Here is an 18,745-nt window from a genome sequence, read left to right on the forward strand (position 1 = left end):
CTCGCTATAACCTTCCTGACGTTATATTCGATGGCTCCGTGGTATGTTACTCCAACGTGATAAAAAATCTAGGGGTTATTGTTGACAGCTCTCTCTCTTGGCGTCCACAAATTGCTGAAATTAGTCGCAAAATTTTCGCAACTTTTCATTCTCTGAAAAGATGGAAAAATTTCCTACCTATTAAGACTAAAATATCGCTAGTCAACAGTCTTATGATGCCAATCTTGGACTATGCGGATGCATGCTATCCAGACTTGTCGGAGGAACTGATCAATAAACTCGACCGTCTGCAAAACCTTTGTATAAGATATATATTCAGCTTAAAGAAGTTTGACCACATATCACAGTATCGCTCAAGGCTTGGATGGCTGCCAATAAAACATCGACGTAACCTACATATTCTGTCTCTCCTCTACACAATCCTTTTTTATCCTACTTCACCGCTATACCTCAAAGAACGATTTTCTTTCCTTGGCAACCCTTCTCTTCATCTATGCCTTCGCTCTCAAAACGACAACAAATTGAGTGTGCCAATTCACAACTCGAGTTCGTACTCTAAATCTTTTACGTTAAAGGCTGTTAAATTGTGGAATGCACTACCATCAGTAATTCGTCAGTCTCCTTCTATCTTTGTCTTTAAAAACCGCGTGAAGCATTTCTACCTCACTATGACTTAAATAGCATGTCTATGCATACTTGTTTCCACTGTTTGTACCCATCTCCCTATCGCGTACGTTTATTCATTGGCTTATATATGTGTATTTTTATGTATATGTATATATTGTGTATGTGTTTGTATATATGTATGTGTTTGTATGTATGTATTTATGTACCCGTGTTTGTGTATATGTATGAATGTGTGTATATAAATATATATAAATTTATATGTTTTATTTATTGTATTTTAGTTGCATGTGTATATATGTATGTATGTTTGTAGAAATTTATATATGTATTCTGATTAAACGTTATTACTATTGCGCAAGCCCGTTACACTGCTAGCTTTTTTCTGTTGGGTAATCTGGAAGAGATCGCTATTTAGTGATAAGATCGCCCATTGCACTATATGTGTCTAGAATTAAGGTTTGCTATGTATACTATCTTTAGTTGCAATAAAGTGGTTTATTATTATTATTATTATTAATGACTTTTTTGCTGTCACTATTTATGATATATTATATTTTCATAAGATTATCAAATAGTTGTACTTTTTTAATAGTAAAAAAAGAAGAGAATAAAGTGTTATTTATATTGTTACATTGTTCATTACACGCTAACCATCTTGCTATACAGACAAGCATGTAGCTACTTTATTCGAATTTTATATGCCAGTATTAATAGAAATAGAGTCGCCTGTAAGTTTATTCGGATATATTACAGGAAAATTTTCTAGATATTCCTAAATCAAATAATGAAATGCTTTTGGTACAAGTGTCTCTACCTTATCCCGTATTTCATTAATCCCAACCTTCCCTCTCACAATTAAATAGGGTACGTTAGATGTCAACTAATTAAATACAATCAAAATAGTTGCCGAATTCCTGTTGAGGAGTGTCTAACATGACATCCACGCCACAACTATTTGTGAGACTAATTAGGTATTATTATATAAGCGTTTAAATTTAATTCAATATTTAGTAATGCTTAAACTAAGTTTTCATTGATTCAGACTGTTACACTCCATAGCTGGGCATTGACCTCTTTCTCCATATAAGAGAAGGGTTAGAGATTAAGAGTTTATGCTACCTCAAATTGCTTATTTTCCACTCGGCAGGATGTCCATATCTTCCAAACTACTGAAAATTTAAGTTTGAAATTTATGTATGGTAAAGTTCAGGACATAAACTATCTTTCATATGTTTCGAAAACACGATTCCATAAAATTTTCTCAATACAAAAAAATAGCAAAGTTACCTCTATTTTTGTATTAAAAGCTTAATATCTCAGTAAATATAGAAGTTATGGACTTGAGATTAAGCATGGTAATTGAAATAAGTATGAAGAACATTTTATATGTTTCGGTTTAAAAAAATAACTATTGGTAGTGTTTGTGGGGAGAAAATACATATAATTCGCGCAATGAACAACCAAGCGCTCTCAATTCGTACGGGTGAAACCTGAATTCGAGCTGAGGTAGTGTAGCCCCTTAATCTATCATTTATTTATTTTTTGGTGTTTACAATACTGACGCTCGGATAAGTAATTAAATAGTAATACATATTTTTACAATTAGTCAAATTTAAATATTATTTTACAATAATGTTTTTTAATTTTCAAAACGTAGTATTTTTAAATTATATAAGAAAACTAGTTGACTCGGCAAACGTTGTCTTGCCCGCTAAACGCTATTTAAAAATAGGGGTTGGTGGTAGAAGGGTGAAAATTTAGGATTGTATGTATTTTTATAATTTGTATAAAAAATAAAGAATAAATAATTTATCGAAAAATTAAAAAAAAATTAGGGGTGGACTACCCTTAACATTTAGGGGGATGAAAAATAGGTATTATTCGATTCTCAGACCTACTTGATATGCAGACAAAATTTCATGAGAATCGGTCAAGCCGTTTCGGAGGAGTTTAAACTACAAACACCGCGACACGAGAATTTTATATATTAGATAAAATTATTCTAGATGAAAAAGAATTTATAGTTTGACTAACTTAATAACTCAACAATATCTTGGGTCTTTAAGGCAATTGAATATTTTTACATAATATATCATACCAAGCAATCATACTGCTCTACTGCAGATCGGGTTAAAAATTATTGTTTGTAGATGAAAATATAAATGAGGTAAACTGATCTACTGATCTATATATGTATATAGGTATATAAAAATAAATTGCATTTCCCTTATGATATGAAAATTACTTTATCAATATTAATAATCCAAATTAAAGTATTGTAAAAATATTTATTATTTATTTTATATATATTTTAGGTAGTTCATAGCAAGACATTATTAATACATCAATTTAAAAATTTAAATCCCAAAATTTGCAAATTCAGTTTCAAATAATCTTTATCAATTTTTATTACGGAAGGTTTTTCCGTAAATATCGTGTATACTAGAAATCGTTACACAACTTAAATGGAAAACATACAGTACAAAGACGCAGTGTCGTTTATAAATTGATTCTAAAGCGCTAAGAATTTTAATTGCAAGTCACGACACGACAGGACATTTTATCTTCCTTTTGTCGATGTCTTCGGACATCCTTACCGTTTATTAATTCGAGTTAACGACGATTTTTAGTGGACCGTTAATTTATTTTTCTTATGTGTGTGTTATATGTAACAGTATAAAATAATGTATAACTCGGCGAACTTTGTAACGCAATATTATTTTTGGAAATGGTAAATTTTTTTGTAAAAATATTGTCCCGACAGTAAGGAAGACAAAAGCGGATTTTATTCTCGTACATACATTTCGGCGATTAATTTATATATTTGTTACAAATTATATAAGCAATTTATATTAATAAAATGTATATTTACATGCTCACTCACATACATATCAGTTACCACACACATATAGAAATAACAATTATTAAAACGGGACTGCACCGGACAGCTTAAAATGGATTGGCTAGCTATGATCACGGTGCGGTACATTCATGAACATGGATGAAATCAGTAATGTCATCGAAACATCAGGGAAGTCCAAATAATAATTCCGCTTAAATTAAAAGTGACGATGTATTGGCGCAAAGGTCACAGTACTGGTTTGTGGCTGTTGCGCTGGCGGTTGCGAGTTCGATCCCCGTACATGACAAACATTTGTATTGGCATTACATATGTTCGCCGTGGTCTGGGTGTTTGTGCAGTCCTTGTGGGTCTCCCCACTGTGCCTCGGCGAGCACGTTAAGCTTTCTGTCCCGGTTGTTATCGTGTGCACCTGATAGCGATCATTACCCATAGTCAGGAATATATCTGCTAACCTGGAGTGGAGCAGCGTGGTGGATTAAGCTCTGATCCTTCTCCTACATGGGGCAAGAGGCCTATGCCCAGTAGTGGGATATTACAGGCTGAAGCGATTATTACACATTTCAAATTAAAAAATAATAATTAAAAAATAATAATTAAAAAATAATAATAAACAATCGACATCGACATATTGAATTTTTTAATAATAAAATAAATTGAATCTATATCCGCAAAACGTTGTAAATATAAAAGTTTGTGCATTTATTACCTCGAGACTCGCGACGATTGACAACATAAATAATTAAGTATTGGAGTGATAAATGAGACTTATTTAGCAGTTAAACGAAAAACTAAACGACAAAGCCAGTACTGCGGTCACCAACCCGCCTGCCCAGCTTGGTGACTATGGGCAAAACACATGAGTTCAAGTTATTTTTGGCGTAAACTTGTGGAGGCCTATGTCCAGTAGTGGACTGTATAGGCTGCAATGTATTGATTACTGACTTAAGGTTTTTTATTATATTACGTTATATTAGTTAAATCTTATGCAAAATATGTATTGTATATTGAATATTACATTTTTTTTGTATATTATCCGATCGAGGTTAAATTTTTGTTTTCATTTAAAAAAAGTATAGAAAAACAACAATAAGAAAAGTAAAAAACGGCGAGTCTCTATAATATGTCGTTAAAAAAGTACCTGTATTGAAATATTAGCAGGGTTTACTTTATATGAAAAATAACGAGGAGAGATCAAGCATCCAAACAAGGCATTGAAACATTTGGAACCATTAGAAAGAGCTGTCGTCAAACCTTGTATTTCAATAAAAGATATACTAATATTTATTTTATTTTATTAGTTATATCGCAATATTTGAAGAATACGGAGGACGCTCTATTGTCATCACAATATAATAATAGCCCTCGACCTAATGGCAAACTATTTTAATGTATTGGCTCCATATTGTAAGGATCGAATATCAGTCGATTGAGGGAGATTGAAAAGATAAACATTTTGTTATATTTTATCACCGAATAGTTTACATTTTAATATACCTAACCTTTGTTTTTCTTTCCAACGTGCCAACGTGCCAACAAATCAACATGCCAACACCCCAACACGCCAACACTGGGCTAACACGCCAACACTGGGCCAACACGCCAACAGACTAACAGGCCAACACGCCAACACGCCAACAGCCAACATGTCAACGCTGGGCCAACATGCCAACGCTGGGCCAACACGCCAACGCGCCAACACGCCAACTCGCAAATACGCAAACACGCAACACGCAAACACGCCAATACGCCAACAGGCAAACGTGCCAACGTGCCGACTCACCAATACGCCAACTCACCAATACGCTAACACGCCAACACTGGGCCAACACGCCAACAGGCTAACAGGCCAACACACTAACACGCCAACAAGCCAACACGCCAACACACCAACACGCCAACGCGCCAACAAGCCAATACGCCAACAGCCAACACGCCAACACTGGGCCAACACGCCAACACGCCACCATGCCAATACGCCAACACACCAATACGCCAACACGCCAATATGACAACAGCCAACATGCTAACACTGGGCCAAGACGCCAACACGCCAACACGCCAACAGCCAACATGCCAACGTTGGGCCAACATGCCGATGCGCTAACATGCCAACACGCCAACACACCAACACGCCAACAGCCAACACGCCAACGCTGGGCCAACACGCCGATGTGCCAACACGCCAACACGACAACACGCAAATGTGCCAACACGCCAACACGCTAATACGCCAACAGCCAACACGCCAACGCTGGGCCAACATGCCAACGCGCCCACATGCCAACACGCCAACGCGCCAACATGCCAACACGCCAACACGCCAACATGCCAACACGCCAACACACCAATACGCCAACACGCCAACATGCCAAAACGCCAACACGCCAACACACCAATACGCCAACACGCCAATACGCCAACAGCCAACATGCCAACACTAGGCCAACACGCCAACACGCCAACAGACAACATGCCAACGTTGGGCCAACACGTCGATGCGCCAACATGCCAACACGCCAACACGCCAACACGCGAACATGCCAACACGCCAATATGCCAACACGCCAACATGCCAACAAGCCAAGAAGCCAACACGCCAACATGCCAACACGCCAACACGCCAACACGCCAACACGCCAACATGCCAACACGCCAACACACCAATACGCCAACACGCCAATACGCCAACAGCCAACATGCCAACACGCCAACACACCAATACGCCAACACGCCAATACACCAACACGCCAACAGCCAACACGCCAACGCTGGGCCAACACGCCGATGTGCCAACATGCCAACACGCCAACATGCCAACACGCCAACACACCAATACGCCAACAGCTAACACGCCAACACTGGGCCAACACGCCAACACGCCAACACGCCAACACGCCAACAGCCAACAGCCAACACGCCAACACGCCAACAGCCAACACGCCAACGCAGGGCCAACACGCCGATGCGCCATGCAAAAAATAAATAATGTATCTAAAAATTTAAAAAAGAATTAGGGGTGGACTACCCTTAACATTCAGGGGGATGAAAAATAGATGTTATTCGATTCTCAAACCTACCCAATATGCACAAAAAATTTCAAAGTCAAGCCGTTTCGGAGGAGTTTAACTACAAACAACGCGACACGAGAATTTTATATATTATAATTATATAATATATAATTATATATATTAAAATGGGAATCGGTCAAGGTTTTATTTCGTCTAGACTTTGTGATCCTATCCTTCAATGATCGAGTTATAGAACATTATTTATAATAAAAAGATTTCTCTGAATTTTTGAACACTTGAAAATACTAAAGTTATTTAATTTTGTGATGTTTTTAAACCACTGAAATATCGTAGATTTGAATTGTTCAATTTACATTTTATAGTTAATTATAAAGAGTCGTTTGTAAAAAAAAAAAAAAAATACGAGAAAAAGAAAAAGAAACATTGTCCCAACCGTATGTTAAAGTTGAAAAGTACCATCTATCTCCGAAGTAGTAGGCGCGATTATCCGCACCAACTGTTTTCAAGTTTGGCCATCGTTCCAGCGAACCGTTTACTCGAAACTTATTGCAGATAATATCATCCCGCATTCATTTTGTAATTAACTTGTGTTAAAATTACGAGGTCACGAGTAATTAATCTTGGAATTTTGTAAGAATTTTGTTTAGCTGAAAGCTTTCAGGTTTTAATTATTATAAATGAGTGGAGAATCTAATTGTATTATAATAATGACTTTTTTGTATGAAAATAGATAAAACACAGCTTCCGTACATCAGCCATTTTTGGCTAGTCATATCTCATCGCTGGACATCATCACTGGAGGAGCTACAAATAAATGCTGGAAAGAAATTTGATGTTAAAGCATAGTATTAGACTTATTTGCACAATCTTTACACTAAAATTTAGAATGAAGGGGATATGAAATTTTAGCATTTGTCTTATGGTTCATAAGATTAAAACGCTACAGTACTACGAGTGGTATATATGTATTAATAGGTATGTATTTTTTTTGTTATTTATTAAAACTTTATTACACAAAGAGAAGGATACAATTTAGAAACATTAGATACAAAACAAAGGCTGTGTGGTTACGGCAGTACAGAATATAGCCACCCCCTCTCTTTCCGTGGGTGTCGTAAGAGGCGCCTAAGGGATACCATAGTTCCACTAACACCTTGGAACTTAAAAACCAACCGATGGCGGAATAGCCAACCAAATGTTGGCTTTGATTTGATTTGACACAGGCCGTAGACGGGCAGCAGCGTCTTCGGGGCGACAAAGCCAGACCTGCGGTCACCAACCCGCCTGCCCAGCGTGGTGATTATTTGCAAAACCCATGAGTTAGCGCCATAATGTCGGGCGCGAACTTGGGGAGGCCTATGTCTAGCAGAAGATTGCGATAGGCTTAAGTGAGATACAAAACAAATAAGTATGCAAAGGCGGCCTTATCGCTTATAGCGATCTCTTCCAGGCAACCTTTAATGAAAGTAGTTTAGTAAAATGTGCCGGGAAGAGTGCGCAAACAACGATATGTCAATATGTACCTATACTTGTTTTATTACTACGTGTGAAAAAGTTACTCAAGTAGGGATAACTTCCCATAAAAATATTTTTTTTTTTTTTGTTAGCAAAAGGTTTCATTATCGCGAGTAATAAACCGTATAGTGTGTTAGGATTGTGTAAATAAATAGTAGGGAATATATCCGTCAAACCGCATTGGAGCAGCGTGATGGATTAAGCTTTGACCCTTTTCCTACATGGGGAAAGAGGCCTATGCCCAGCAGAGGGATATTACAGGCTGAAGCGTTTATTACGTGTGGGGTGAGATGGAATTTAAACGTCACGTCGATTGTACTCTGATACAACCGGGATTTGGTACGAATTATATTCTGTAGTTATATTTAGTATTTACACGTCATGAGTAATAGACTACATTTTTGAAAAGACTAATTCTCAGCAACACTTTTCACTGTCACAAAAACGTTTTAAAAAAACGTTCACGTAAAAATATAAAAAAAAAAAATACTTTTTTTCCCAACCTTTGACCGAATATCTACAAAAAGATATTTTCAAAGTAATCACAAATTAATAAAATACCTCTACACGAATTGGGCCGGTCCTAAAGGTGACTAATTAAGGGCTGGTTCAAGGTTTGATCCGAATGAATTCCGTCAGCAATCCACGCACGTCGCGGCTAATGAGAACGAACGACGTAATTTCTTGATAAGTCTTGAGCAAATTTCAGTGGATTTATAAAGCTGAACGAATAATTTGGATTTTCTGTTTTATTTAATTAGAAATATGAGATGGAATTAAAGCTCAAGATTTACTGGAAGGGCTACTGGAGATTTTCCTAATTAGACACGTATTTTGTCCTTAGTAGATAAGACATTTTCATTTTTGTTAATATTTTTTTCTTAGATGATTATTTAATCTGTGATAATATTTGTTACATTTGGTCTATGATATGAAATTACATTTATAGGGCTAGTGATAGAACGGCGACAGATTTCTCAATCAATAGAATACCATGTAAGCACGTCAGTGATTAGTTATTTAATTAGTAGAACTGTCAAACACATCAATGCAATGCGTCCTTGGTTCAAATTGAACAATCTAAGTAAGCTCGTCAGACATTATTGAGGTGCGCCACAGCTGGAAGTATCCCGCTCAAAACCTGGAGCACCGCGAATGGGAAAGTACCTCAACACTACAGGAGATCACAGCTAAATAGCACTGCCTTCACGTAGTGTTATGTTCTTGTGGTGAGTAAGGTAGCCAGAGGTAATAGTACGCTTGTTTTCCGACATAATCGTATAAAAAGATAGGTATTTTAATTTACGAAGATTTCATTGTTCAAGAGGCGTGGCAAAGGGTACAGCGTTGAGTTAGTGAGTTTTTTTCTATTACGAATTGGCACCTACAAGTGAATCAATATTAAAAAGTAAGTCGTATATATGTGTAGTATATCACGTCATATGTTTATTAATTACGGCAGAAGGAGAGCGGTTATAAATCAAAGGGCGGGAAACTCATAAATAACGCGCCATCCTCCACGATATTATAGCTTGTTATATACGTAGCGTTGGAATAACATTTTGTGTGCTATTTTGGCAACATTGGAAGCCATTAAACCGAATGAATGACTATTTTTGATATGGTTGTAAAGCTTGGTAAGCTTGTAGTACTACTCCACTGAAGTAACCTACATATGTCCAGTACATAACTGAAGCCTCTTTCTTTTATAGATACCTAAACGTAAGGGTAAGAGTAAGTCACTACTCAAAACTTTTCTATGCATAAAGGTTTCGTTAAAGATTTCCTTTAATTAAAAAGAAAGGAACCACGCAATTATGATATTAAATTAAAAAATACTAAGGCCCTAATATAATTGTTTTTTGGCAAAAAAAAAAAACAATTTCAATTTAAATCGACAAGTATGGGGACATTTAAATGACACGATGAGCAGCAGCTTTTAAATAAAAAAATAATTATAAAATTGGTACACACAGTAAAAAATAAATAATATCTTATTTTGCTATCGCTCATCCGCATAATATTCGTAAAGATGATTTTTCTTATTAAATAAACGGACGCTTTTCTCGTAAAGCAGTGTGGGTACTCGAGTAAATTAATATTCATTTAACAGTTATATCATAAATCTACTTACACCAATATTGCATTACTCCATACACATTACATTTCTGTTTAACATTTGATGCATCGGCGCAGTAGTCACAGTGAGCAGCTGATGCGCTAGCAGTCGCGGGTTTGATCATCGTGTCAATTTTTTTTGTATTATTGAGGTACTAAACAAATCTACGATCCGCCTGATAGTAATCTGTTACAGTATACTATGGATCTCTACCAAATCAGAAACTTTACAAGCGCATCGGCAACCCTAACCACGAGCCCCTTCAGGACCTCTGACTAACTTACTCACCTTAGCAACAGAACAGAATATTACTATTTTATTTGTCTGTGATTTTATGTAACATTTATGTACTTGTGAAGTTAACCTGCACCAGATTTTGAGTAAAATATTTTCTACTAATAGCGCTATGTAAAAAACTAAGTGAAAGTTTTCATTGTTCTTATGAAACATAAGAACTTTAAAATTGGATTTTGCTTTTTAATGGCATATTTGTACAAATTTACCGTTTAAAACTTAAAACTTTTTATGATTTTATTTTTTTTAAGTTTTAAAGCATATTCCAATTTGCTTTAAAACTTAGCAAAAAAAAAATTAAAACAGTGTCAACTGATCTCTTAAATACATAACTAATAAACAAAATATTTACAATTATAAGTTTGTTTTCGTCTAATACGTATCATATACAAACATAATTAAAAAGGAAAACCTTATTTGCACACATAAGCACATTCAACAAATTCCTCAACCCATTGCTTAATGACAACAATAACAATACAACACTCCCTACCTAATTGCTGAGAAAACCGCATAAATTAAATAAGCCATGCTAACATACCAATTGTGGAGTAACCACGGTCATTGTTATTTAAACGGTTTATAGGAGTAATACGTTTCATAACAATTGATATATGGGTCACCTAAAACGACATACCACTTATAAACGCCCCGAATCCGTCACAGGCTTCCGTCTATTCTGTCGGCCATTTCGACGGGAAATTCGGATTTTCCGAGCGAAACTCGGATTTATTATGTTGAGTATTATAAATTGTTTCTGTGTATTTTACATTTGTTTGTAGTTGTTTATTTTACGTGTTTATTTTATATAATCTTTGTGTGTAGATGTATTTTAATTTTAATTGGGAATAAACGTATACTGAAATAAATTTTATATGTTAAATTATAGTTAATCACAAAATTAATAAATCTTGTTTTTGATAATTTTTCATTGAATGATAAGCCAAATAATGTACCTATTATATTCAATCAACAAATATTACGTATTTATAACTTTGGAAATTGGAAATTGTCATATTAGCCCTTTATATAACTTAATCATTACACAAAAACACAAATAGACACACACACGCACACACACACATTCACACGTATTTTATACATTTCTCCTCAAAAATGTTTGCAGCCCTAGTAACAACACAAATCTCGAGCTTTAAAGTGACGATAAGCGTTGGAAGCGTCTTTTGATTCCTAGTCGAGTATTGAATTAGATCTCGTGCTGGGGCCGCACTCGCTCTGTTTGTACGGCAAATGGAACTAAGCCGTCATTGTGTATTCAAAGTGCTACGAGATACACCTAGACGACGTTTGAGAACTTATTTTGTTTAATACCAAGCTTTCTACGATGACTATTATAAGATTATTACTGTTATAATATAAATTATTAGTCTAACTTAACAAAATGCAAACAGTCTTATTACTATGGGCCAGTTTTACCGGTAGCGATTAAAGATTATCCAACGCAAAAGTCACGAACATATTATAATAGCAGGAGGCATAGGCTATTAGAACTTAATATTTCTTTTCAATTAATAAACTACGACTTTTAGACTCACATTTGTGAATAGAAATGTCTCAACAGTTTTGAATATCATATCAAAAATTGACCGCTCCAGCGGGGTTCGAACCTGCGTCTCCGACTGACCGTGTCGGCGCTCTAGCCAATCAAGCTATGGAAAGATGTGCCCGCTAGATCGAAATTTTTGATATGATGATTTTATTTTCGGTTTATGCTAAGTTTAGAATTCCTAATGTGTGGGTAACACAAAAATAAAATGGTACATATTAGAAATGTCTCACAAATTTAGTGGAATTTGATGGTAAAAAAGAACAATATATCATAAACTTTTATTGATATCCGTCGAATAGCGTTACAACCGGTAAAACGGGTCCTAATAGTGTTTACTTACAGACATTACAGACGATCCCCATTAATAAGGGAAATATTGATAATATGGCACAACTAGACAAACGGACCAATAACTTAAAATCTTAGCTATATCATTATTATTTTATTATTTTTTTTTATACAATGATAGGCTTGCGTTTCGTCACTATTTCACCTGATAAGTGAAAATGCGGTCTAAGATGGAGCACGCTTACCTAGAAGTAACCTATTCACTCGCGACTTAAAGATCCCCAGGTTATAGTTTTTCGGAAACACAGACGCTGGTAGATAGTTCCATTCTTTGGCCGTACGAATCAAGAATATACTAACGAATTGCTTAGTGCGTATGAGAGAAAGAGACAGAAAAATGTGCTCGCACCTCTCTCTCTTGCTCCATTCGCCTCACCCGATCACACTTTTCGTAACGCTCTCGTCACGCATTCACCAGCTTACTCCCCAAGTAAAGCGTTTGTAAAGAAGTTTTACTTCAAAACGATTATAATATCAATTGAGAACATGGATATTAAATTATAAGATAGTTGATTTGACTATGTAAGGTTAACGCATTGGGTTCCCTGTAATGTTTGATATAAGTTTTTTATGTAATTAAATAAATAAATCATTATTCGTTAACCACATGTACGTTGATGACCAAAATTGTAAAGTCGATAACAATTTAAAAAATAAAGAAAAGATACTACTAGTAAAAAGAAAAAAAAACTCAATTACCAAAAAAAAAATATAGCTTATGTTAAAAGTATATTAAAATATATAAAGGTACATTACGTTATGGTAAAATGAACAGACAGCAAAATATCACCTATAAATGGGACCAATAGGTAAAGTATACTACGCGGAAATTATATTTTATGTTATTTTGAGATTTATTCCTATAGACATTAGAGCTACTATTGCATAAATCTCAAAAGTTATTCGAACCACGTTTGCTACGTTAGTTATAATGGAAGAATCGATAACTTCTCATCATTTGTAAACACAATTACTTGTATTCTACTGGTTCCTTTGTTTTGATCAGCTTTTAACCGACTTCAAATAAAGAAGGAGGTTCTCAATTCGACTGCATTTTTTGTATTATTACTTTTTTTGAGCTCTCTAAAGTTGCGTATTACACTGGATTTTTTTCGACATTTCCGTTTGCAAGCACAATTACCTGTCTTCCGTGTATGAATAAGTATATGAGGTAATACTAACATATAATAAATATTTGAATTTTGAAAACGTGTCGCATATACATACGCTTCAGCCTGTATCATCCCACTACTGGGCATAGGCCTCTTTCTCCATGTAGGAGAAGGATCAGAGCTTAATCCACCACGCTGTTCCAATGCGGGTTGGCGGATATATTCCCTACTATAAGTAACGATCGCTATCAGGTGTACATGATAACAACCGGGACCGACAGCTTAACATGCTCTCCGAGGCACGGTGGGGAGACCCACAAGGATTGCACAAACACTCAGACCACGGCAAACACCTGTATGGCCAATACAAATGTTTGTCATGTGCGGGGATCGAACCCGCAACCGCCAGCGCAAAGGTACAATCCATGGCTGTGACCGTTGCGCCAACGCGGCGTCATAAATTAATGTTAATGTTGATATTTTGTATATTTTTTTTTCAAAACAACTTTTTGTAATTACTTGTTTAAATGTATACTTTTACAAAGATATCTAGCGTTATAAATATGTTTTGATTTGTTTGGGTCAATAATGAAATACCTAATTGCTAATACGAAATGAGTGAATTACTTTTTGAATGATTTTCTGACACAATTACGTTTTTTGGAAGAAACAAAATATCTTCTTTCAACCAATTTAAATGATTGATTCATGTTGAATTTGCAAAATATATTTTATATAAAAAAAAATGAATAACATTCTTCTTAAAATAAAGATTTAAGATTTCTAAGTGCTTTTGTAACCCAGTCGAAAAAATATATTTTTGCCTTTTTTAACCAAAATAACATGATAATAGTGGCACGAGTAATTATTTTCTGTAATATATTTTTTTAATACTAACTAATTTAAGTTGATAAATCCAATTAAAACTAAAACATAGGATTTACAACTGTTAGGACATTTAGTGTAACATATAGAATCTGTCTTGTGATTTTTATCTCTGTGGAGTTAGCGTTGCTCTGTTAGTACGCAAGTTTATCGTTTATTCTGCAAGTGGTTTGTATTTTTTTAAATACTGCAAAAAAAAGTACCAGCACAACGTAAAATACAAGTTATAAAAAAGGTAGATGTATTAAGATTTGTATGTTGTTTTCCGGATTAACACGTGAGATATATAAGAACTTGGTATACCTATTTATAAAGGGTAAGTAACAATTTTCAAAATAATTACTTTCTAATGAATGAAAATTAATGCGCTAACTTAATCATTGTACGTAATTTGATATACTGGAGTATATATTATCTTACTTTTACGTATAACAACCACTCTGGTGTAGTGCTGCATGTAGGCGTCTAAAACACCGACCGATTGCAGGTTCGATTCCCGCTTGGGATAGATATTTTTTTTTTAGTACAAATATTTCTTTCCGGCTTGGATGTCTGTCCCCCCACTGTGCCTTGGAGATTACGTTAACCAGTCGGCCTCGGTTTTTATCATAATACCTGAGTGTGATCGTTACTTATAGTACATATCTGCCAACCTGGAGTACAGTTAAATAGGTGGATTAGGCTAAAAATTCTTCTCCTGCATGGAGAAAGTTGTCTATGTCCAGCAGTGGAATGTTACAGGCTGAATTGTGTATTAAATGTTTCACACTCGACGGCCCACAGTAAGATTTTCTCCTGTGTCGGTGGTCCGTAAACGCAATGGCCAAAGGAAAACGCCCAGACCACGACCAACATAGATATATGGCTGAAGTGCAACAGTCAGTGCTGTGACCGCTTCGCCAACGCGTCGTCAAATTTAGTCTAGCAGCGGAATGTTGGCTGACTGACAGGCTGAATCGTGATTGTGATATCAAATTTGCTTTCTGCTTCGTCAGAGTATATTACACGACTTTAGCTGTTCAATTTTCTCCCGTTAAAATATACCCTACATCACTCAGTGACAAGGTAACATTCTATTGGTGAAAAAACTTTTGGAAACAGTCTAGTAGTTTTTGAGTTTGGCCTTCACATATATTTAAAAATATTAACATTTTCCTATTAATATAACTATATTATTTAAAAAAATAAATTGATATTATCAAATACGTTAAAAAGGCATTAGAAAAAAAGATATTCTTATTTATTTTCATACGACGTTGCTGTTAAGACAGCAAATAAATAAAAAGGTAAAAAGCCCCGACGCATTTTCAAAGAAGCAAAAAAAAGGAAAGCGTTAAAATAACGTCAAAAGAAGAGTTTTTTTAATAAAGTTTTTAACTCAATTTTTAATTACACAGCTTTCGTTCTTGTTGGTTTTCTTTTTAGAGTTTGTTTAGATTAAAGTACATTATTTAGCCTTTTGAAAACATGATATTACCTACTTAATAGTATGATAAAAATTTTAGTTAAACGTAGTACAAATTTTTTTTATGTTGTTGAATACAAAGGCAAAGTTTAAAGATACAACTAAGGTTATTAAAAAAATATGTTAGTTTTTTTTAATTTACATCAATCTCTACAGATACACAATAAATTTATAGTTGTTAGGTACTCCATAACAAAAAAAAAACATGAATTAATTGTACTCATGAAATAAGAATATAGAGTGAAAAATAAATTAAGCAAAAACAAAAATCCTTAGAGGGGGATAAGCACCAAGATTTTAGAACCAGCGTTATGAGATTAATACTTCCTAGCGAATTTCTAGGAACTTTTTTGCTCGAAGGATTTCTGAAAAGGCCCGAAAGGTTTAATGGAATCAAAGGGCTCTTCCAAAAGGTACCCAAGGACGGAACAAAAAGAATTTGCATTTCAGGACGCTTAAATATTTTATTCCAACGAAATATATCAATCTGGTTTAATGTGATCAAACATAGAATGTGTTTACGAGTCTCTGTAAAGAACTCACTATAGACGGCGCCACGGTTCGCTTAAACCGAAAGTAAAAATCATCATATCAAAAGTTTCGCTCTAGCGAGTATATCGTTCCATAGCTTAATTGGCTAGAGCGTCGACACGGTATGTCGAAGACGCGGGTTCGAATCCCGCTGGAGCGGTCAATTTTTGATATGATATTCAAAAATGTATAGAATGTGTTGTTTTTTCTGGAATAAATTTACATACGTTTTGCTTTTTTTTTGTAGGCTGGATCAGGATTGCGGAAAACCGGGATGTCTGGCTCGAACTTGGAGAGGCCAAAACTTCTACTCACTAAAACTATGTTTTATTATAAAACTAGAGATCCGCCCGGCTCCGCACGAGTGCAATTCTGATACTAAATATAAAATAAATATTTGCAACGTTTTTTTTTTCATTATTACAGCCTATACAGTCCACTGCTGGACATAGGCCTCTACAAGTTTACGCCGAAAATAACGTGAACTCATGTGTTTTGCCCATAGTCACCACGCTGGGCAAGCGGGTTGGTGACCGCAGTACTGGCTTTGTCGCTGCTGCCCGTCTTCGGCCTATGTATTTCAAAGCCAGCAGTTGGATGGTTATCCCGCCATCGGTCGGCTTCTTAAGTTCCAAGGTGGTTGTGGAACCTTGTTATCCCTTAGTCGCCTCTTACGACACCCACGGGAAGAGAGGAGATGGCTAAATTCTTTAGTGCCGTAGCCACACAGCACGATTATTTGCAACGTAAACGCAATAAAATGTGTTTATTTACGACATCAAATCGGAAACCTTTAAAATTATCGGTATTTCTCTACTTTATTATGCATGTATTACAATATAAACCTCCCTCTGGAATCACTCTATTTACTAAAGAAAACCACATCGATATCTGTTGCGTAGTTTTAAAGATCTAAGCATATAGACAGCGGGAAGCGACTTTGTTTTATGCTATATAATGATTAGCCACATCTTGAATAAAATACTATTAAATATTTCGTGAAATTTTCAAATTATGAAATGATGTCCATGTCATTGACCGTTGATTCTGTACAAACATTCAAATTAAAATTTCATTGAGATAGGGCCTAGCAGGAAATATCCTACTCAAACCTGAAGCAGCCTGACCGGGAAATACCTTAACCTAACAGAAGATCGCTGCTAAATAAATCTGCTTTCAAGAAGTGTTGTATTCTAGTAGTGAGTAAGATGAACAGTGCTCCTAGGTAGGGTCAAGGAAGGGTCTATAAGGCAACCGCTTACCACCAGGAGGGTCGTATACTTGTTTACCGCTTTTTATAGTACTACGATTTAAAAAATACAAACAAACAAGCCAAGGTAATAAAACACTGTTAAAAATAAACACATGAAAAAAGGTACTCACAAACATCCAGCGTCGAAACAGCATCTTTAACAAGGCGATAAGTGTCTCCATTGATGCGGAGGAAGTCGACACATCCGAGTAATCCCTCAGAGAGACCGATCTTATTCTGGAGACCTGTCGTGTTCCCCGCGCCTCCGACCCAGACTGGCTCGCGGAAGGTCATGCGAGAAAATAGACCCTGGAATAGAAAGATATTTGAAATGATGGAAGCATTATTTGTTTATGTACTCTCTGTTTCAGTTTTTGATTTGTTGTGTTATTTGTAAGATTTGTTTTGTAATTAAAAAAAATACATAGATATATAAACTAGCGGACCCAGCAGACGTTGTTTTGCCCGGAAAACAGCTACCAAATTTGATTGTTTACATACCGATAGTAGCGCCACCTACTGGGTTTAATTGAGATAAAAACTACCCTATCTCCCAAGTTGGACCAAATAACAGATGATTACATAATTTGATGAAAATTGGTTCATTAGTTTCGGAATTTATTGTGAACATGCATCGTGACATGAAATTTTCATATATATATATATATATATATATATATATATAGAATATATCAATCTATCTTTAGAATAATACCTATCCCAATATATATCTTTTTTTCGCACACAAAATCCTATTTCCCAAGGAAGTTTATCTTAAAACATTATGGAAAGCGAAGCAGCAAACAATAACCAAACCAAATAAATGAAATTGGCAAGCTTCATCTATTTTTAGTATTATTTTATTAGTCTTCAAAATTTTATTGATATTGTGTTCTCGACCGTATCGATCAATGTCTTTATTCGTGTCTTCTCCATTTGACATGGCATCTAAAGTGCTATATTGGTACTAAAAAAAAAGAAAAACATTTATTTATCTAAATTAATTGAAAAAATATTTGAATTTGGAGATGTTTTTTTTTGCAGTTTAATTTAGTGTGTCATTTTATCCGTAATTTTAGGCAATGAAAAACTGCTACAATATCATTAAAATACAAAGTTAAACTTCGCCACCATC

At 35.2% G+C, this 18,745-nt stretch overlaps 1 protein-coding gene across 1 annotated transcript in view; it reads right to left on the reverse strand.

Annotated features, from left to right (window-relative positions):
- Positions 1 to 18,745, reverse strand: part of LOC123664396 (pikachurin-like) — a 129,988-nt gene that overhangs the window by 22,711 nt on the left and 88,532 nt on the right. The window contains exon 7 of the mRNA XM_045598942.1: positions 17,742 to 17,919. Coding sequence (XP_045454898.1) covers positions 17,742 to 17,919 — 178 coding nt within the window. The remainder of the gene's footprint in view (positions 1 to 17,741; positions 17,920 to 18,745) is intronic.

This window comes from Melitaea cinxia, chromosome 22 (genome assembly GCF_905220565.1).
Source record: "Melitaea cinxia chromosome 22, ilMelCinx1.1, whole genome shotgun sequence".
NCBI lineage: Eukaryota > Metazoa > Arthropoda > Insecta > Lepidoptera > Nymphalidae > Melitaea > Melitaea cinxia.